This window comes from Calidris pugnax, unplaced genomic scaffold (genome assembly GCF_001431845.1).
Source record: "Calidris pugnax isolate Ruff unplaced genomic scaffold, ASM143184v1 scaffold54, whole genome shotgun sequence".
Taxonomy (NCBI): Eukaryota; Metazoa; Chordata; class Aves; order Charadriiformes; family Scolopacidae; genus Calidris; species Calidris pugnax.
In genome coordinates, this window is record NW_015090864.1 from 13,212,564 (window position 1) to 13,235,480 (window position 22,917).

General features: G+C 41.1%; 1 protein-coding gene across 4 annotated transcripts in view; it reads right to left on the reverse strand.

The window, feature by feature from the left end:
- CCNY (cyclin Y) overlaps positions 1 to 22,911 on the reverse strand; it is a 124,301-nt gene extending 101,390 nt beyond the window's left edge. For 3 of the 4 annotated variants that reach the window (XM_014945099.1, XM_014945098.1, XM_014945097.1), the window contains exon 1: positions 22,751 to 22,911. In XM_014945099.1, the coding sequence (XP_014800585.1) occupies positions 22,751 to 22,904 (154 nt within the window). In that variant the 5' untranslated portion in view covers positions 22,905 to 22,911. The remainder of the gene's footprint in view (positions 1 to 22,750) is intronic. The other variant, XM_014945100.1, reaches the window with a different exon arrangement.
- Between the last annotated feature and the right edge of the window lie 6 nt (positions 22,912 to 22,917).

The window sequence follows — 22,917 nt, forward strand, 5'->3', positions numbered from 1 at the left end:
TATCATACTAGAAAATGGTAAAATTTTAGTTTATCCATTTCTGTTCCTCTATTTTGTCAAGCTACCCTGATAAAGAAGAAAAAGTTCTTCAATCCATAATTGATAGTGAGTTTAACCAGAGAACCAAAGGACAAAAGAGAAGGTCAAAGAGGGATGGGTGCTTGAGATGCACGAATCCAAGCTGTAATCTTACACACAAAAATGCAAGAAATTTTTTATTTTTCTCTTTTTGTTTTCCCCTCCAACATCACAGGACTGCTGAAATTGTATATAAAAACCAGAGGAGAGGACAAACTCAAAAAAATCAAACTTGTAACAAAAAGAGAACCAGGGCCAAATCAACACTTGGCTTTATATCAGCCCAAAAGAAAAATAAACTTCAACACAGGGAAGAGCAAACACTGGGAAGGGTGACCATTTGCAGGCAAAAAAGGTCAGACATCTGAACAAACGTGCTGGAGCAGGGGAGCGCTCCAGACAAACACTGCCTTTTGGCAAATGCCTTCCCACTTACAAGGCACTTTCTCCAGTGAAAACACAATACATTTACAACCTTCCAAGTGTATGTAACGTGCCACTGGGCACCCGATACAACCTTATGATGTCACCAAAAATTAGCCCACAGCAGAAGTCTCCAAGGTTTGCATCAGAACATCCCTAAGAACCAGGAGGAGAACTTGGCTTGCTCAGGCTATGGGTCCAGCTCGGTTAAACACGCGTGATCAGCCAGGCACAAACAGGAAGGTTTTCTTTCCTGCTACAAAGTGCTCAGCCAAGGGAAGCACGACCAGTAAGTTAAAATATAACAGTACTGTCACTGTAGCATTGAAATGAATATTATTTCTTACAAACCTTGATACCAAAAATGAAGATAAAAGGCACCAAATTTGGAAGAGGCATCATTTGGGGACATGGGAAAGAAGGAGGAAGCCTATTCAAAGTCACTTGGTAAAAAGCTAAAATAATTTACATAAAGAAGATAAGCATTTCAGCATCCAGAAAATAATCTGAAATTATTCTTCCTCAGTGACAAAAACATATAGAAACTACAAATTCAACACAGAGGCTGGAACTAGGTCGCTCTCCTCCCAACATCACTAGCCTAAGGGAAACAGATCCTAGCTTCAAATTGCTCATTCATAAAAATTAAAACAACCTTGTCAAAGAATAAGCTATGCAGAGTTGTCCAATGGATGGCAGACAGAATGATGAGGGGAACTTAAACTAAAAGATGACAACATCCTTTAAATTCTGATTCTGACTCGCATGCATTTCCAGTGTATGAGTTACATTTCAGAACAACAGCAGAAGAATCAGGGGCAAGTTTTTTACTTCAGTGACCTTTCAATCAGAGGAAGAAAGGAGAAAGAACTCTCATCAACCAAATTAGTTCAGAGAATATTAAATGTTCTTAATTTTGAGTATGATTCAATGAGTAAACAAATATATTAGAGCAATGTAATTTGATTTTAAGCATCGGGTATGTAACAAAATCTCAGGTTCAAATCACCGAGGACACATACAGCATTTCCTATTTCTCTACACAGGTGCAGGAAGATTAAGTAAAAGCAACATTAAATTCATTAATACCAAGTAAGACAATATATTACACTTGTGCAAGAGGCTTGCGATTTAGATAGTTTTCTTACCACTTGTTTAGTAGTTGGCTGTGCTTTTTGGAAAAAGCTGAAAACCAGATTGTTACAGAGCTCCAATATGCCCATTTAGTGCCAGTTAAAGTCAGGTCTATTTTGCAGCAGTCTCAACCATAACAAGAATTACTTCAAAAAAGTCTCCTTCTCATAGTTTTGTGGCAGCGGTTCTGACAGGGAGAAGGTTATTTTTCATGAGGAACTGGGAGGAGACACGGCTGCAGGGGTATCACCCACCACGTGGCTCTTGCCCCCTACACAGTGGGGGGAGCTTGTCATCTTGTTCCAACATCTTGTCATCTTGATCATCTTGTTCCAACATCTTGTCATCTTGATCATCTTGTTCCAACATCTTATCCCTGCCATGGGCAGGGACTCCTCTCACTAGAACCAGGTCACTCAAAGCCTCCTCCAGCCTGGCCTTGAACACTTCCAGGGATGGAGCCTCCACAACTTCCCTGGGCAACCTCTTCCAGTGTCTCACCACCCTCAGAGTGAAAAATTTCTTCCCAATATCTGACCTAAATCTACACTCTTCCAGTTTGAGCCACTACCCCTCATCCTATCACTACATCTCAAGGCATTAAAAACAGTATTTTAAAAAAATCCATAAAAAAAAGTTGAAACTGAAAGATTAACTGGGTCCTAACTCTTGAAGTTCTGGCAAAGGCAAACTAACTCCACAAATCAGATTAGAGATTACAGGAACTCCAAATTCAGTTCGCTGCTTATCTTTAACAGTGTTGTTCTGGGGATAAAACTGCAGGTGTTATATAGCTCTGGAAAAGGCCTATGAAGTTACACACAGAAAACAACCACGGATGACTAAATGCAAAATACACTTCCTCTTAAGAGAAGGCACAAGCTACTGTGCACTCCACGGTCAGTTCCATACTAAGGTTTTGGGATCCCTCTGTTTGCTTTTACAACTCCAGAACCACAACAAAACAACAAAAAAACCCAACCCAATATAATGTTTTAAGAATTTTTACCACTTTGGTTATTATATCTACTATATATTTTAGTGGTTGGTATTCACTTTTGACCCTAAACAGGACACTGCAATTCCTCGCTATCTGACAGCTGTATACCTGTTAGAAATTCTTTATTCGCCCTCTGTCAGACAAGAGCGTTGCTTTACAACATAAAATACAGCCTCTACTAGTTATCCATTCACCTTCTGAAAAGACATAACTGGTTTAGGATTTGTTTTTGTTTTACATGAACTTTAGAGCCTATATATAGTTGCCTTTCAATAAAGGCTCAGATAGGAGGAACCCTGAAGGTGGACCTTTCACAGTATCTCCACTTCAACTCATTCCCAAAAGGGAAGAAGTAAGAACTCAACATTCAGAGTGGAAAAAATAAAAAAGAAAAAAAAAAGAAAATAATTGCTCCTTTCCTACAACAGCAGCAAAGTGACTTCACAAACAAACATACAGGAGCTTTCAAAGGCAAAGTAAGGAAAGACCATCCAATTTGTCTCTTAGAGCATGCCTGAGTCCTCTTTCCATTTTCATAGAATCATTTAGGTTGGAAAAGAACATTGGGATCATCGAGTCCAACCGTCTACCCTACTCTACAAAGTCCTCCCCTACACCACATCCCCCAACACCACATCTAAACGACTCTTACACACATCCAAGGATGGTGACTCCACCACCTCCCTGGGCAGCCTATTCCAATGCCTGGCTACTCTTGCTGTGAAAATTTTTTTCCTAATGTTCACTTTAAACCTACCCTGTTGGAGCTTGAAGCCATTCCCTCTTGTTCTATGGCTAATGACCTGTGAGAAGAGACCAGCACCAACCTCTCTACAATGTCCTCTCAAGTAGTTGTAGAGAGTGATGAGGTCTCCCCTCAGCCTCCTCTTCCTCAAACTAAACAGTCCCAGCTCCTTCAATCGCTCTTCATCCACTGTTCTCCAGACCCTTCACCACCTTCGTTGCCTTCCTTTTGCCAAGACCCTAAGGCCAGCTCTGACCGCTAATACTTCTAGGGACTGAAAGACCCTCACGCCTCCAGAGAACCACAGAACCATCCAGGTTGGAAGAGACCTTTAGGATCATGGAGTCCAACACACACACACAGAGGATTCAAATTTGCTGGATTCTATCCTACCAGGATTGGGGCAGGGAATTCCCCACAGAGCAGCAGACTCCAAACCCACCGCCTCATTCGCCTCGTAGAACTTTGGAAGCCAATGCAGAACCCTGCCATGCAAGCACCTCCCAAGGCAGGACCGGAGCACACCCTACATGCTATGCCCCACGGTACCACCGCTTCATAAACAGCACAGTCATTTCACAAATACTATAAAATTTGATGTATGTCACACATGTCTAAAGTCCAGTATTTACAAGGCAGCTTTATACCAACTGCACAAGGAGCATTATTTTAACATAATGGTTTTGTATTGGTTACTTAGTGGTTATTTGTATTGGCCCCACAGAAAATAACTGACTGGCACATTATTTTTAGAATACAAACGCAGAGTGATTATACCAGAAATTTTGCCTGCTATAGGCACATTGTGGCAGACAGAGATAAAACTCAGGAGGCTCCAGCCTGCCATGGCCTCAGATGGTATCAGGGCAGGCATGAGAGGCTTTGAAAGGAGACCCTGTGATGGGAGCCCCAGACTGAAAAGGAAATCTCAAGCCCTTAAAAGGGATTACAGTGCTGAGATAAATGAGCACAGGTGCGACCAGTTTATCTGGAATTAGCATCAGAATTTGGGACTTTGAAGAATTTGGAAGGCTTAAAAGTCTGTAAATAAGTTAATTTAGTGAAGGAAAACAGTCTGTTCAAGAACTTCATTACTCAGGGGTTAAGTTTCTCCATCACAGAAGCAAAGATTAGAGCTTGACAAAACAAACAAAGATATTCCTTGGGAAGGATCAATGTGCCCACAGAGACCAGGGTTAACCCTGAAGCTGTTCTGCTCTCAGCACATTTGCAACTCTGTTCTGACTTCAGTTTTGCTAGGAAATGAGCAACCTCGGCATTACAGCATCAAGCAACAGGCTAAAGCAGCCTGAAAGAGAAAAAAAAGGAACGCCACTTCTTTGAGATGGAAAAAATACTTACAGCAATACTGTTAATCAATACAAAACTAATATTTCGAACACTTAAATGCTAATTTGGTGTTTCCCTAAAAATAACATAACTGAAATTCCCTGGAAAAAAAAGGCCATTCAATTATACGCTTGAAGCCTACTGAATCATTTGCCTTCCTCAAAGGGGACAGCAAAATAATCCAGTCAAATCTTTCACACACTTAAATGCTGTAACAGAGGTTTTAAAAATTGAGTTTCTGTATCTTAATTTCACAGTGCCATCCCAGCAAGTTACCTAAACTGAATAATATGCATGTCTCAAGACTGCAGGTCCTCTGCAACTTCTGAGAACAATACAAACACAAACAGGTATCTGTGGGAATTACTGTTACTAGAAGGATTATTCAAATTTAAAAAAAAATTAAGAACAGGCATATTATAGCATAGCTGATCATACCAGCAAATGTTGAATTTATCCTATACAAAAGGACATTTTTCACAGAGCAACAGATAAAAGAGCAGAAAATAAATAGTCAAGAGGACTATAAAGCATCACTTGAGATGGAGAACGTTGGAAGTAAATTGGTAGGATTTCAATTGTAACAGGAAGCTTCTGAAAATACATTCATTTAAAAAATAAACCAGAATCTTTAACTATTCAGAACAAAGAAAAAAAACCAACAGTGGTCTAGAAAGCAGACAATTCTTCAGTAGTCTATAGGGATTTCTACACATCAATCAGCATGAGGTATGGAAGTCCAACTGAATCAGAAAATAAGCAGTATTCATGAGTAACAGAAAAATTTCTTTTAAGCATGAAAATCTGTAACAAGTGCATAAAGAGTATTTCAATGGCAATACAAATAAAACTGGAATTACTTACTAATAGTCTAAGAGCTAACTTAATCTTATCAAAATGACAGAAGAACAGCCTCACAAAGAAAATGCTTATGTATCTTGGTTAGCAGACACAGTTGAAAGGATAAACACAAATCAGAATTAACAATATTAACACCTGCTTACAATTATTTTTCTTTAATTAGAGCAACGTTCTTCTACTCCCTAATGACAAAGTTAAAAAAGAAGAAAGAACTGAGATGGTAAATGCCAAAGCAAAGATTCTCATTTTGTTAAATCTAAAAGCTGCCTTTCCATCTGCCTGACTGGAGCTTCAGTGCCCATCACTGAACAATTTCCAGTTAAAAAGCAGTAGCAGGATGAACGCTGAAAGCAGACTCTGACTGTTCATCCACCAATTAAACACAGCCACCCCCGAGCAGAAACACAACGTGTGTTTGCTGTACCTTGTCCCCGACACAGCTCCTGCTGCTGAACACATCTAATGGATGGGAGATACAGGACACATCTGAGAGAACAACACCGGGCAGGGGACACTCTGCTAAAATGCCCATTTTGCATATAATATTCCATGTCACACTGTACGCTTGCACCGGAGCTACTTATCAGCTGGTTTCCTCTCATCTGTAGATACAAGCAACTGCAGAACGCCAAAAGGTTGTTTATTATGTGTGTATGAAACTTTCACTTTCAGGAAACAAGCAGAAAAGAGCATCTGAGACATCAGTGAAGTCCCAGGCAGCAGCTAGAAGTAGGAAGCGGCAAGCAATAACGGAAAGATGACAGACTAATATCACCTTCTGTCTATTTACTCTCATATCCGGGCTTTGTAAAGCAGCATCAGGCAATGTAGAGACTTTATTGCAATTTCAGAAATGACTGGGGAGGGCTTTAAAACAATGACAGAAGCTCTATGAAAAAGGACAAGATTTCAAACCTCTGAATTTGAGCTGGAGAAGGGGCAGTTTCAAAAATACTGTCAGAGTAACATTTCATAGGTTTTTTATTCATTTTTTTATTTCTTTTTTTTATCTGTTGGGTCGCCTGTTAGACCTCAAATCAAGATAGGCAAACTGGCATGTAAAGAAATGAAATCTTTTCTCTTTTTTTTTTTATCTAGTCCAAAATTGCTGGAGTAGCAGGTGAAAGTAAAAGTATTTTCTTAATCACTGGACAGGCTTTACATAAAATACATAAAAATAATGGTCTGGAATGTCACCTGTTGACTATCCTGAACTGAATGATCTGAACACCAATCTTTTGTGAAATGCAATCTTTGAAAAGGTTCTTCTATTCATAGGAAATGAAAGGGAACCGGAACAATAACACCACAAATGCATGAACACTTGACTGTGGTCTCACGCTGCAATATTGCTTCCTCCTTGAGTATCTATTTTGTGAGTAAGTGTAGTACAGAATGGGGAGGTTGGGGGGGAATGTTAGCAATTTTTTTCCCCTAATATATTGTTTAAGGCACCATGAGATTTGATATGCATATCCTCTTTCACCACGTGGCTAGTTCTCAAGTTTAACCTCTGAATTTTACTGAACTTTCAAGTCATTTTTGCAGTTACTAAAGCTGCCTGTATAATCAAGTGCAGTCTATTCTGGAAGACACCTTTTCTAGAAGAAAACACTTCCTTTTATCCAGTAGTAAAGCATTTCCCTATATAAATCCAGTTTTCTTTTCAGTGCACAAACAATGCTCTGCAACACACAAAGCAGCAGAAACGTAACCGTTAACAGAAGTTTCACATTTCCAGTTCCTTTTCCCCTTGGCAGGCCGCTGCCGGGCAAAGAAAACCCTGACTATAAAGCACAGCTGATGGTTTCATGGCATTTAGAGGCCATGGGATACCCAAATCACCCCCAGCATTGTACACTAAAAAAAAGTTAAGAACTGTAAACACCCTAAGGCTGACAATAGCTCTGTCAGAAATTAGGAGGCCAGGACTGAAGTAAAATAAAAACTTAGTTTTGGGAAGCCTATGCCATTTCTGTACCTGACTGAGGAATTTGATGCCTTCCTCTTCCCTTTAAGGCCAAAAGCAAACGTCAGTCTGTAAGGGCATGCAATACTTTCCTGTACCAGAAGCAATCCAAATCTAACACAGAGGATATACACAAGCAATGAAAATTCTTTTTTTTCTTTTTTTTTTTTTTTTTTAGGGCTAGTACTATTTTTCCTTTAAAAATAAGGTGACATCCAAAGACAGTTCTTTTTCTTGTCTCCTCCTTTTACATGTTTACATGTCACAGCCACCCCTGTCAGAGACATTGGCGTGACCAGCTGTGGAATTTCTCCAATTCTCTGCTACGTGCTCATACAACACTTGAAGACAAGTATGAAAGGCACTTTTTGGAAGGTGGTAAAATTCAGTAAAGGTTTATTTTGCATTTGCTTTTTAACCTTACAGAGTAATGAGGTGGTTTGCCTTTTTGAGAGCGAGTCTTGCATAGTTAATACCTTAGCATACTATATACAAAGCAAATGCTCATCAAAAAATAACATAGGGAGTAACAGACCCTTACTCTGAAGGAAGGGAGGGAGGGAGACAGACAGAACAACAGTTGGTCGGCTGCCTTCTAAATACGCTTTCACAGAGAAAATATTTGGGACAGGAAAAAAACCTGTCCTTTGCTAAAACCCCCAAGGGGGTTGAAAAGGTGAGAAAGCATTTCCATAGCCCCAGGCTGTAAGTTCTGCCACAGCAACTGTAAATTAAGCTCTAAGTAGAGACACTGCTGGACCTCACTCAGAAAGAGGGCAGTTTTTGCAGCTTTGGTTTGGTCTTTTTGAAAACAAACAATAAATTCAAGGAGTCCTATTGTATAGCGTACAGAGGCATGAAGAAATTAGCAAAGTCTTTGGGTGCCTGTTATCAGCTCTATTTGATTTGATTTCATGGTCCTAGCAGAAACCTATGTCCCAAGGGCATCTACATTCACATAGAACCCCTGATTTTTTTTACAGGAAATTTTAGTTGTTGGGGCTTTATATATATATTTATATATATGTGTGGATGAATAAACATATATACATACACACACATGTATGTATACACACACCACACAAAAAAAAAAACAACCCCACAATTCAAACCAAATCTATTCCACAAATTTACAGCATTATTTTACTTTCAAGGAAGCCATTTTACTACAAGAACTATATTAACTTTTTACTTGGTCTGAACCGGCAGAAATACCCTCCATTTATTATCTTAGGGCCCTCAGAAAATTGACGCAGCCTGAAGGAACTCCCAAAACTTGGCTTTGACTTCAAGAGCTGCCTCACTACATCACCTTGGAAGAGATGAATTTTCTTCAGTGTAGTTCCACCAAGCTCAGTTACACTTATTTACAAGAGATTAGTGTTTAACCCTAAGTGAGTTTTGAGCTGAGAGAAGGGTATTTAAGCAAGCAATTCAGGGGACACTGAAATTCCTATTACAGTCTGTAGCACCAATGAATAAAACAGTATTTCCCTACCTATTCACATTACCTCTTCTAATGTGTTTCAAGGGCTTTTAATTCTCTCACAAGTATTACTTGTTGACATGGAGATTGCTTTGCTTGAAAGATGCCTACTGTTATTTTTAATGCTAGCTTGCGGCATCAAGACACTGTCTTTAAAAAATAAAAATCTTTCATAACAGGGAAATAAAAGAATTTCCATTAAGGAGAAGAGGACATATATTAACTTAAAAATAAATTCTGTTCCCCAGAGTCAGGCACAGTCTTCGCAAGATTATTTAATATCCAAATCGCCTTCAGCTTTCTTGGTAAATCTCATCAATCCTTTTTGTTTAATTCCATCTTTCTGGTAAACAGAGAGCTGAAGACATTTCTTTACTGCTGAGCTTGAAAACACAGTAAGTCACCCATTATTAATATATTATATTAATAAGTGCAGCCATGAATACATAAAGAGTCTTGCTCATCACAACAACCTTCATTTGCAAGTAATTTCTGATTCTCCATTGTTTACTAGGTCGATGTACCACCATGGAGATGATAATCATCCCTTTTAATCAAAGGAATGAAGCTAATGGAAATAATTAATGGTAACTACCTATGTATTAGCTGTTTAAGATACATAGGCATGTGTCAGGGGCTAGCTGCTAGATATGATCACAGGGAAACTGTGACTTTTTCCTCCCATCTGTGACAAGCTCCATTAGGAAAATACACTTAAACACAAGTTTATTTATGGGATCAAGAAATGCTATCATGACCCAGTCAGTCCTGCACAATAACTTCAGCCTGCTAGGATAAGAAAACTTACTTGTGGCAAAACAATGAACCCTGCTGCAAAGGGATAAACAGACGACAAAAGAGAAGGTTCCAATGAAAATATAGTGGGTGAACAAAGAAAGCAGACCCAGACAGCGGAACAGACAGAGGTGATTCCATTTATCAATGATACAAAATAAGTCTTGGGTTTTTTCTCCAAAGGCTAAGTAAATATTGAAAGACTCTTGAAAGATGCTGCAGAGATCTTTCCAGAGATCAAACAGGCTCCTGGGTGGAATTATCTTCCAGATTACAGCTAGATATTACCAACTCTCTAGAAGACATCAACAATAAAACTCCATCAGCACACACTTGCCCTATTATCTTCTAACATATATATATATATATTAAAAAAAAAAAAAGGACCTGAGTTACTTGAGGAAAGAGAACTACTGCAAACAGCAAGCAGTGGGAAGTTAATAGGACTATTTATAAATCAGATGCAATATCCTATCTCAGTAAGTGCCTTGCTGAACAGACAACTGAATGCTAAGCATCTCGTAAGAGCAAGCTCCATGTTCTCAATTATTTTAACAAGCGTTATTCTCACACAGGCCCTGTTTCGCAAACTTATCATGGGACTGAACTGCAAGATAAGAACAAGCTCAGAGGCTGTAATATCATTGCAAATACAAGCGCTTCACAGCTACCAACGGACTCGAGTTCAACAGTTTATGAACTGCTGAACTGAAGCTTCACAATGCTGAACCATGCACTGCTGCATCCCACCAAAGCAGTGATACCAGGAGTTATCTCCCCCTCCCCTTATTTGACAGGTTGCCTTTAACATCTGGTTTCTGCTATACCTGCATCAAAACTATTTTGCCTTGACGAAAACCAAGACTAAAGTCCCCCTGTAAGAACTGGTGTTGGCTTAAGCAGGTCAGAATGTTCTCTTGAGGCCTAGGTGCCTCCACTCGTTTTTGTCACACAAATTAGACGAGTCAAGTCACACAGCTACAGCAGTGCTGGGCAGGGAGTGCTGACTGACCCTGTGACATCCCCTCCAGATTTGACCAGCACAGTGCCATCAGACTCAAGGAGCTGCTTGTGGGGACGATGGCACGGCCAGCAGAGCACGGGAAGCACTCGTGACTACTGCAGCAACTTTCTGCAAAACACTTTTTAAGAGAAGTAGCAGACAACAGGGCTGGAGAGCCTTTCTGACCCACAGGGCCACAAACTTCACATGGACAAAAGCCACAGAGCAACAAACCCAAGGGAAGGAAGACTACCTGACGTGGGCCATGAGTGGGAGATGAAAACTCCCTCCTTGTCCCACCATTCCCCGGCAGGACAGGGCTGGGCTGCACCCCCAGGGACAGCACAGCATCCCCTCCTCACCCTGCTAGCCCCTGGTTTCCCAGGTGGCCCTGGCCAGGACAGACCAGTTCCCAGCCCCATGGACCACCTCCCAGCTCAGCAGCCACACCTTCCCGCCCCCTCAACAGAAGGGAAAACCTCTTACAGCAACAGATCCTGCCTTTCAATTAAGCATCACCAAATCAGTCAGATTTGAGTCCCCAAATAGAAACCAAGGAGATTCCTCATTTACATGAGGAAAGAAATGCAAAATTATGTAGTTAGAGAAGATTTACATACAGCTGGACACATTGAAGCACGGGCAGAGCATCAATTACGGAGATGGTAATTACCAGAAAATTTCTTCCATGAATTGCAAATCTTAATACTGCTACTAACTAAATCTCTTTTCAGCTTTTTATTTAGAAGAAAGCAGTGTATATGCTTTATATAAACCACTACTCTTCAAAAAGAAGAAATCTACGCAGCCTCAGAACCTATTTTAACAATTACAACTCATGCACCGTGGTTTATTTGTAATCCCAAAATGTAACCCAGGACATGAATTCATCATAAAGCACACATTTCTGAAAGTCATGAGGAAAATTATAGAGATAAAAAAACACGCTCAATGCTACTGGAAAGTCCAAAGATACAAGAGGGGAACACAGAAATCTTACCACTATGTGGATAAACATCACACAGACCTGGGAAAACAAGGATTAGTTTATTTGCTTGACTGTAGAACATGCAGGAAAGGTAGGAAACTAGGAATGTGCAGCTAATGTTGGAAGGCAAACATGATGTGATCCACAACAGGGTTTTGAAATCAACATTGAAAGCTGTGATGCCATCCTGGAGTCACCACACAGACCCTGCTCTGGAACCCGCTGTATGTATTGTGTACTCCTCATCACTCCAAAAGCACAGCAAAACAGAAGGGGTCAAATAAGAGATGAGATCAGAGACAGGAACTTCTGTAAATTGTGGGCAGAAAAAGGTTGGGCTGAAAGGCAGATTAAAAAAAAAAAGGGGGGAAAGGGAAGAAGAGAAAAATCAATCTTGATAAAGCTGAAGGGATGGAGAGGGCAATAATCAAAAGGGAATATATCTTTCAGCTCAAAGCTAGTTTTAACATTATACTAGCAGCATGACAAAAAAAAAAAAAAGATAAAATAATATTTTAGTTTTAAAATGTTATTTTCCAAAGTATGTTAAACATATAACCTTAGGTACAAAGATTTCATTCAGGAACACACACACACACAAAATATAATAATTTGGGGGGAGAGTCTGCTACCTAACCCTAGGAACTATTTCCACCAAAGCCAGGAGGTCTGGCCTTCACTTCTGGAGCTTCCAGAAGCTCACAAATATCCCAAAGACAAGTGCCGTGCTGGTTTTACATCCCACTGTACCCAACAGCCAGGAAAAGCAGGAAAGGCAGACCCAAGCCGCGTGCCCACGACCCTGCTCCATGCTCCAGCTCCACCAGGCAGGGGCTGGAGCACAGCAAGCAACCACAGCGCTCGGCAGAAAGCACCTGAATAACCACTGCGTATAAGCCAGTATTAATACAGGTGTTTTTCCTCCAGTAACAAATACACTAATATCCATGTGAACCCCTTCAAGATAATCCACACAAAATCAGAGACAAAAGAACCACTAATGTGCTCCTTTCAGTTCTCTTCTCCTTTTCTACCCCCGCCCAGGCATAACTACTTCACTGCTCTTGAACTGCAAATTTATATTCAAAAACTGAAGCATGCAGCAAGGAGAAAAAGAAAGGGAAAAAAAAAAAACAACAAAAAAATCCACTCAACTAGCAATGTGAAAATACGAGAGCAGTTGTTCAATTTAAGTTCAGGTTCTCACGTAGTAACATAAAGCATCAGTGTTTGGATTGCATAAACGGCAATTCAAATACTTGTTATAAAAATAACTCTTTACTGTAATATTTTTTAAAGAAATGTGACTTAAGGTCAAGAGCTTACTTTTCACAAAACATTCATTTCCAGTTAAATTTAACTTGGCAACGTCCCTTTCACTTAAATATCCATTTTGCCAAGGGGAAACAAGTTCCTAGATGTAGAATTTATATCGCTGCTTATATATGGAATTTTAAATGATTTTTTTTGTTGTTTGCTTTAGCTTTCAAAGGCAGCATCGGCTTGTTTTTCTCCACAAAACAACCAGTGAGATCTCCCCTACTGCATATTATTTTTGTCACAGATTGGATCTCTAGAAACACTTCAGTTACAGGAATCCTTCTCCTACCTAAACCCTCAAAACAGCACATACCCATTCGTAAAATTACAATTCCAATTTCTTTTTGTGTCTGACACAGAGAAGATAACTGCGTATTGTCAATGCACTACACGAGACACTTACCATGCCAAATGAATTACCCTAGAAGGAAGGAGGACATTTAGCTGCAGGAAGCACAATTTGAAAGCTTGAAATACAAAGTGGTTTCCAAACTCTTCACACCCTTTCCACCTCGACTGACTGAGGGAATACAATGCGTATGGGTTGCTGCCAGGCAGGAACAGTCACAATCAAAAGCTCGGAGCAGGGAGTGCCCCTGAGAGAGAGCTTCACAGGGAGCATCAGGTGGGACTGACACGGCAGAAGGTCCTGTCACCCACTCGCAAAGCTGGATTTTACCTTGGTAACTTCAGATCTACTACATGTGACCACATAGCAAGACAGACCAAAATACTCATCATAAGAAGGCTCCTATATCTTCATCTCAGAATCCCTTTCCAGGAACTGTTCACTCCAAATGCAAATAAATCTATCACTGGTTACTATTTAATAGTCGAAACACTAGAATTTCAAACTGCATGTATAAACAACTACGTCAAGAGGTTAACTACATTCCCTGTTTTAATAGGGAGAGACAATAGTGCAGAGAATTTCAAATTAACCTAAGACCATCCTCAACAGACTGTACTGAGTTCAGGGATCCAATAAATTTAAGATCCTGCCTATAGCTGTAGTTGAAACTGTGTTAGCAAGTAGAAATAAAATAATTTCTAATAAGCTCTGAAGCTATGTTTTTGTCCTAAGTACACACACAGCAGAATAACACACCGACTGGTAAAACATTCTGCAGTAACTGGACTTGCCATTATCAATTTTATCTCTGTTGATTTCAGTTACATAGTTTTATAAACTTAACTAATAAAACCAAAACAAGTCCTTTGAAGTCCTCCAAAACGAAAAGAAAAGAAAACAAAACAAACAGGTATCAGAAGAGATTATAAAGATCCTGATTCATAACAGCTGTGATATTGTCTCCCAGACACTCAGGAGGCCACAATCCTGTAATAAGCAAACCAACCGTCTAGAAATAAAAATTTCTATTAGGGTTGTCTGCATGTTCTCAATCATAACTTATTCTTTTTCCAACCTGTATTTCACATTGGTTATTTTAACAGCATCCTTAGAGGAGGAGGAAATGGAGGGGACACACACCAAATTAGTAGAGACCATAGACAACTGAATGTAAACTGTGTACATGGTGTTATAACATACAGACAACTTTTTTTCCAAGCTAGAAAAACAGGTGAGACCCAAAACTCTGAACATCAGCCTAGGAACCAAGAGGTCTAATTAATTTCAAATGCTTGCATCACTCGCATCATTTTGCAGAATAACACAGCACAGCTCACAAAGTGCTTCAGAGACGTAACTCCAGCTTGTGAAGCTCCCTGACCACCGCCCCAGAGTCTCTTTTAGCCAAAGCTGGGAAGCACGTCCTGCCTTGCTCAGGACCAGTTACAATTCCCAAACTTTGGATCTTCAACTAAAGCAATCTCCTCCCTTACAGAGGTCAGAAAAGAGGATAAAGAAACCACAGGATTTGAGGTGTAAAATGGAACTGTTGATAAATACTAAAAAAAAAAAAACACAAACCAAACTATAAGCACAGGAGCGTAACTGCTGCCAGTCATTTCACATACACAGCCTCACATACCCTCACAATTCCTAAATCACTCCTTAGGGAGTTCCCATGAAAGCCAGAAAGCACAGGATAGCATTTCAAAACATCTTTGCTGTTCAAGTATTGCTTCTTTCTCATACGGTATTACTTTCAATGGCTGAAATCAATGCATTCTTTCCAGGAACAAAGATGGTGATAAGTGTCTTTACTGGTACCGTTGGGTAAGATGTCACAACACAAATAACAACACAGCAACAGAAAGGTACCGCTTCCCAAAATGTACTGTGATAAATTGCACACCAGAAACAATTTTAAGCATCCACTTAATTTAGCTCAAAATCTAGAAAAGGATCCCTGTACCACCAGTCCCACATCTTCATTTGGTAACAGTGCACCTTATCATGACATTTTGGGCAGCCTGGCATTATAAAAACCTGGGGCAGTTACCACATCCTCTGCATCTTCTGTAACAGTTTTGTCTCTCTACAATCCAACTTTTAGATTCTGGAATAACTCATCAATTCCCACTCTTAATGAAACAGCAATGCAGCAAAGAAGTGAAGCTTTTAAAATTTCAACACAGCCTCATACTGGTTTCAATACTGCTGAAAGTAAATCTTTTCACTTCCCATCTGATATCTTCTGGATCTCGGCCAGAGGTGCATAAGAATCATTTTGCAGACAAAGAAACAAGCAAATAAAAAGCCTGAGATACGATTTTTTTTTTTTACTGAAGTTGAGTGCTTCTTGTTAAAGAAAATGATGAAAAAGTAGTTGAAGGCTGACTCTTCTTGCAAAGAGAGAGTATCACACAGATACCAGTGCAGACATTCTTCCCCTCTAAGAACAACAGTGGAGAAGAGCGTGGTAAACATCACGCAAGGTGGGAGACAATTCACTTTTAATCTTAGGATTAGCTCTATCAACTCCATAAACTTGCCTTAGCATTCAAATATTACAATTTTCTGCAGCCTTTTTTCACTGACAGACAGTAAGGAAGTGCCACTCAGTGACAAACACACTGCCTTTATCGATGCACTTTGTGCAAACCATCATAAGCCACGGGACAAGAGCACAACTTTTGAAGCACAAACTGCATCTCTGGTGGCACAGCAAAGGTACTTCTGTAAAATGGCCACGTTAGCCTGACTTAACAGAAATAGAACTATTTTGGAAAGAAACAAAGAGAGAAGTAAATAACACCAATTAATGGCAAACGTACATTCTTGCTGATCTGAGAAACTTGTCTTAGCTGGATGGCAGTTGGTCTAATAAACTCTTTACAGTTTGCAGCCCCAAATCGTACAGGAGTGAGAAGAACGGAAACAAACAAATAAAAACAAAGGGAGGGGGAAAAAGGGATCTCATGCAAGTTCTCCAACCAGCTTTCACTAGTAATTTCCCATTAATGCCAATCACAGCTCCTTGGCCAGCTTCTATACTAGCTAAGGACTACTCTTGAGGAATACATTGCTGCTCCTAAACTCCTTCTTCCTTAGTTCAGGCTAATGAGCGCTCAAAATTTGAGCTAGTCCTCCCTCCTAGAAGAAGGTCAGGAGCTGCTGATGCTCCAAACTGGCTGGTTACGATGACACATGGGGTCTGCATAATCGGCAACAAATGTAGTTTAATCTGAGCTTAATAAAACCACCTCTGAATTTTGGTCAACTTCTGCAAAAAGTTTCAGCTTGGAAAACATGAAAATCGCAACAGCCCATTTCAGCAATTCCGGAATATTTGCTTCTAAGGTTGGATTGTAAGGAGACAAAACTGTTACAGAGTGATAAATGCTCCAGTGAAGGCACCATCTAAGCATACTGGCTGGGAGCATTCTATCTAAATAAAAAATTGCTAAATTTAAAAAGTTTATTAACATTCACTAGCTCTTCTCATATGTTTCAGAGATGTATGGCACATATACTAAACATTCTACAGGATGAAGTAAAAAAAGATCACGCCATATGTCAGAATGCACGTAGAAAACTAATAGATTTTAAAAGCTCTAGTTACCCAAGTTCAAAGGAAAAAAGCAAAAGCAATGTCAATTCATTTCTACGCAGAAAGCTCAGAGAAAGGCTATATATTATGTTTTCAGTCCGTAAAGTGTATGTCATATTCTTGCAAAGATATTAAACAAGGAGGATATTTAGCCTGTGCCCGATGCGCAGCTGGCTGGCGGGACAAGGGCAGCCCTGAGGCAGTGCTGGGCACTGATTCCCCTTCCAGCCCCGTGGCACCTCTCTGAGAGCAGTGAGAAAAGGGCACTCACAGCCTCAGCGAGCTGCTGTATGGGCACAGCAAACAGCATCACATGTGTCTCAGAAAAGGGTGTCCCACCACAGGGGTGCCTGGCTTCAGCACGGCTTTTTGCTCGATCTGACCTTGAGCATGGCCTGAAGATGCCATCGGCATACCCTGGAAGTCTGAACAACCTTCAGCAGGCACAGAATGTCAGGTAAAATAGCTATGACCACACAGCGAGAGGCGTTCATTCCTTTTAAATACATTATTCTTATTACCTGTAAAATCTAAGGAAAAAAAAAAAAGAAATACCTCAAAATACAGCAGCCCTTCTTCCATTTTCATATACCTGTAATTTTAAGTCTTGTCATTCTGCTTCAAGTACCAATTTACCCAGCCGAGACTGCTGATCTTGTGTAACTCACTTTCACAGAAAATCTTAATCAGATGGCAGTGCACTAATAACATTTGTCAGAAGCAAGTTCAAATATGATTAGTCTTAGCGTGTGTGTATCCGAAAGCTTCTACAGGTAAATATGAAAATACTGACTTCATAAAGGGTGCAGGTTTACTGATTTGATGCGAATAATGTGCAAGTGAGGCTTTAGGAAGGCTTTGTAAAACACGATGGTGCCTCTTTGAGAAGCAGGGCGCAGCACAGGATAAACAGATGAAGCCGACAGAGGAGGGAAAAAAGCAAGCTGTGAGGTGTGCATCCCCAGCAGCATGCAGTACGGGACCAAGTTCAGTGATGTAGGCCACAGCAGGCTCTATTTTTAGGTTTTTGATGCACGAGATTGCAGTGGTATCTTGATACGTGACCTGGGACAAACGCTGAGGAAGGTAATGTTAACCTGGGTTACTGAAGAGCACACAGAGATCACCTCTGCGCAGGAACTCTGGCTAAGGGAACAAGAAAATTTTTGAAAGAGACTTTTCAGTAGACCAGATAGACTATTTATTTTTTTTTTAGAGAAGAGCTATCCTTTTACAATCCAGGTGTTAGCAGGAATGTCTGCGTGCAACGTATTAGATCTTTAATTTGCTTCTCAAGTGCTTATATCTAGACTTTTGTGAATGTAGGTCAGTTCCTTCACAACGTGCAACCCATCATGCCCCAGCTCCTGAAAGCACCAGTATTCCCTTTCAGCAAAATTTCATTAGGTATATGGGGCAGACATTGTAAAACTTTCCTGTATTTTGCTAAAATCTCATCATTCTTATAAAATCCAGTAGACAGAGATACACAAACACTAACTAATCTCATTTCAGAGACTCCCTTATGCCAGTTTCAAAAAAGTGCGGGGAAAAAAAATGTAAATGAACAAATAAATGGCTTTTTAAAAAGTAGTTCATTCTTAGGAGCCTGTGCATTATGCAGCAAAAAATTAACATGATTGGCCCATTATGAAGAGGACTGAAGAGGGTTATCAGTGATGCACAGTTGCACAGGATGACATTATCTGAGCTAGCAATGAAAAATCATCCAGTGACATTAGCAGGAGTTTACAAGGGGGGGGGAACAGATTTTTTTGGGGGAGGGGGAGTGGGGAGAGGGAAGGACGAGACAAGGGAAGGCCTAATCATTAAGAAATGTCTTTTCTTCAAATGTCCCAGGACTGAGGAACTCTCCATCCAGTCTCTATTTCAAGAGCAGCCTTTTGGCCAATTTCATTCCAGGGTATCAGCTTTGCTTTATGCCATCGTATTTGTGGGAAGATATCCCCTTTGCCCCCTCCCTACGGCTCCATACTTGGAAAAGCTCCCTACAGATACCACGCTTCAAGCAGAGAAATCCCATTTGATGAGCACATCAGCACATGCTGGTTTTTCTCCAGTTAAACCAACAGCGGGGTCTGACTCTGTGACCGGGAAGAGTAAGTGGAGTCCAGACTACGGCCAGTCCAGCCAGCCAGGATTTAAAGGCTGCATACACCAGGATGCTCACACAGCTGCACAGACACCAGTTTATCTGCAGATGTGATACAGCACCTGATACACCACGGTTCCTACCGCCTTTCCTTACTGTCGTAAAAAAAATATCTTGATGGCAAACAGATAGAGCTGGGAATCCACAAGTCTTAAATCCGCATCTTCTTAAAGCACTGAAAAATGTTGAAGTTCCCCCTTAGCAATAAATCATCAAAACCAGACAGTAATCTCTGTACGTTACAATTATCCTCTTGCTCCTTCTCCAAAAAAAAACAGAAGTAAAAAAAAAATCAGTTAGGTGTTCTTCATTACCATGAGTCTCTACAAACAAAACAAAACAAAAAAAAAAAAAAAGGAAAAAAAGCATTCTGATGAACAATATTCAGAGAGGTGATTCTGCGTATGTGTGGATTTTTACAGAAGCCATCACCTTCTTAGAAATGTTGGGATTTTAAAAAAAAAAAGGAAGAAAGGGAAGTTCACCACTATAATTCTCCAGAACAAGTAACTTGCTAAATTCCTCCTACTCAAACCTCTTTCAAAATTCCCTTCTCTTTCAGATACTACTTCAAAAACAGTTGTGAAATATTACAGAAATTGAGATTTTTATGACAAGGTACCAGTGATGCAGAGGTAAAATCTTGCTATAAAAGCCATTCCTACTGAAGTAGAATTCCTCCAACTGCTCTTTGAAAAACCGCTGCTGGATTGGGTATTGCACTTGAATTATAAGAGACAATTCAAAAGCATGATCTTGAAGGCAGATTTGACAAATATTTCCTTATGAAGTATGTAAGACTGGCAAACTTCAAACAGTTCCACTAGCACTAAAACTTCCAGTTAAATCACTCTTCAAGATTTGACATACCTCTGTCTTTTTCTTTCTTGCTCTCACACCGCCCGAAATGGGGCCTGCGACAGCCCCCACTCTTCTCTTAAAAGCTTAACCAGCCCACAGCCCATTAAAGGTTCTAAAAGTTCTTGTTTTATTCAAGCAGCTTTACCCACTCCAAAGAATAAAACGTTTTATGAATTTCCATGGATTTGAGCATGAAGGCGACTGCCACATGAACCACATTAACTCAGACACTGCACGTCGTGATTTGTTACAGTCCTCGAAAGCACCACTCATAAGGTAAACTCCTGGTAGGGACACAAATTTGCACTTTGAGAGCCTGACTGTCACTGTCACACGTACCGAGATGAATGGAAGGGGCTCTCACTAGAAGAACAGCAAGAAACATAAATCTGAAGTGTCAAAATAGATTTCCTTTCAGCGCATCAGTCTCTGTCATCACTTATTCAAAAAAAAAATAAAAAAGGTACATTTGGCAACACTACCCATTTGAGAAACGCTTGGAAATACTTTATGACTTACAGGAACACTAAGGAACCAGCTTCCAGCATTTTCTCTTCATGATACAGATAACCAGACTATTGTTCTTTCATTGTAAAGATCACCATAGTAAAATGATAAAAATATCATTGGAGTTCTTCTCTGTTGTGAAGGTTTCTTTCTACCCCAGCATCTCACCTGCAAATACGTGTATGCCACACAACCCCAAACAACCCAACAACAAAAACACAATAGCTAGTTTAACAGGAAATAAAATTTCAGGAACACGGTATCATCTTATTACATTTAGTAATCAGTCTGCCATCTTTGACCAAAAGACCTTCAGTGAACATGCCTCCAGGGCAACAGACCTGCAAAGAGCACTTCAAAAAACTGTTTTACCCAAAGTATCTCCAGTTGTTTTGTGTCTACAGACATTTATTGTCCCAGTCTCCTCACGGAAAACTTCCTTCTCCGATTCTATGCATAAAAGGGGGCAAGACATGAGGCACAAAAAGGAAACCCAAAGTTGTTTGCTCTTTTTCAGAATTAAAGACAGCTTGCCCATTGGAAAATGCGACGTTGCCCCAACAACAGTCCCAGATCAAAACCAACAAAATTTAAAACCAAATAATACATAAGGAGTTTCCTAACGATGAGTTACAACTCCAGGCTTGCAACACGCTGCAGTTTAAAAGAGCAAAGAGACAGAACACAGATGTGCCTTGATCCAACAAATGAATAAAACAACCAAGAAAGACTTTTTTTTTTTTTTTTTAAATAACTACCAAGATGCAGGAAGCTGTCTGCACCACACGCACATTTTACCAAGCACACACACACTTACTATTTCCACCTATGGTCTTCTTCCTATCCAGAAAAAACAAAACACATCAAGAACAAGGCACAAAACCTGCACATCTCTGACCAAAAACTTCCCTGCAGACTGTGGATGGAGAAATCCGTACCATCAGAGCGAGCTGCACGCTGCTACACTGGACAACACTGGTATTAGAAGAATTAATCATTCATAGATCAACAATTGGTTCTTTCATCTCCCTGGCTTTCTCAGACCAGACCATTAAGTATTTTTTTCCACCTACTGATCCTGTTACACTCCAATTTTTCAGCTGCATGGAGCAAAGACTGAATAACAGTCAAAGTCTGAATAACATTCGGATTAATTAGATTCGGAATGTATCTAATTAAAAGAAAGAATCTTCAGCAGAGAGGGAACCTATCTGCTTCTATGGGCTTCATAACTTTGCCAGTGTCAAGAACTGCCTGAACATGAAACTCTGCAATAAAAATCACAATCGAATAAGCCACGAAAAAAACGTGGAAGGCAAATTGAAGTCCACCCAAAGTCCCTCTTTCTGGCTTTCTACCAAAGGCTGTCCATGTCAACTAATCCATGAGATAGCTGACCTTTTACCAAGTGCAGCTTTAGGGCTAAATACCTCTGCTAATCGAAAACTAAATGACATGTATACATTAAACCACATCTTTAAAACCCAGCCGCATCCCGGTTCGCCCGCGGAGCAGCACCTCCAGGTGTTACCAAACCAAGGGGAATATGGCTTTTTTTGACTATCGCTGCAGAGAGAGCCAGGGAGAGGGGGAAGGAGGCATTCCTGATTCCACAGAGCAAGAGAAAGTGGCTGGAAGGGAAGGTTGTCACGGGGGACATTTCTCCCACTCTTAGGTCTGTCCTTCCCATCCCGGCGCTGCAGAGGCCCGGCAGGTGATGCGGGGACCGAGGGGAACCCCTCCCCGGCCCGCAGCCGAACCCCCCCATCCCTCTGTGACCCCCGGGCCCCGTCGGTAACGCCACCTCGCCCCACCCTGCGGGGAGCCCCCACCCGGGACCGGGGATGCGGCGGGGGTGACCGGGAGGATGCTCCCAGCCCTGCCCGGGAGGGTCCCGCACGCCTCCCCCCGGGGACGGGATCGGCTCTGGAGGTCAAACCCCGCCAGGACGGACCGCGACACCCCCGGGAGCCCCACAGGGCACCGAACCGGGCCCGGTGTCCCCGGACCGGCCCCACCCGCGGGGCAGAGCGGGGTTGGGGGGGGGGAAGGGAAGCGGGGGCAGCGGGGGCGCCCCATCCCGCCCGCCCGCCCTCACCGTCGATGTTCTCCCGGTCGCTGATGTGCTGCAGGTTGCAGCCCGTGTCCTCCCGGCTCAGCTCGGCCTCGGGGCGGTAGGACTCCAGCCGGGAGTGGGCATTCCTGCGCAGCTTGGGGCTGGAGGAGACGCAGCAGGAGGTGGTGTTCCCCATCTTCTCGGCCCGG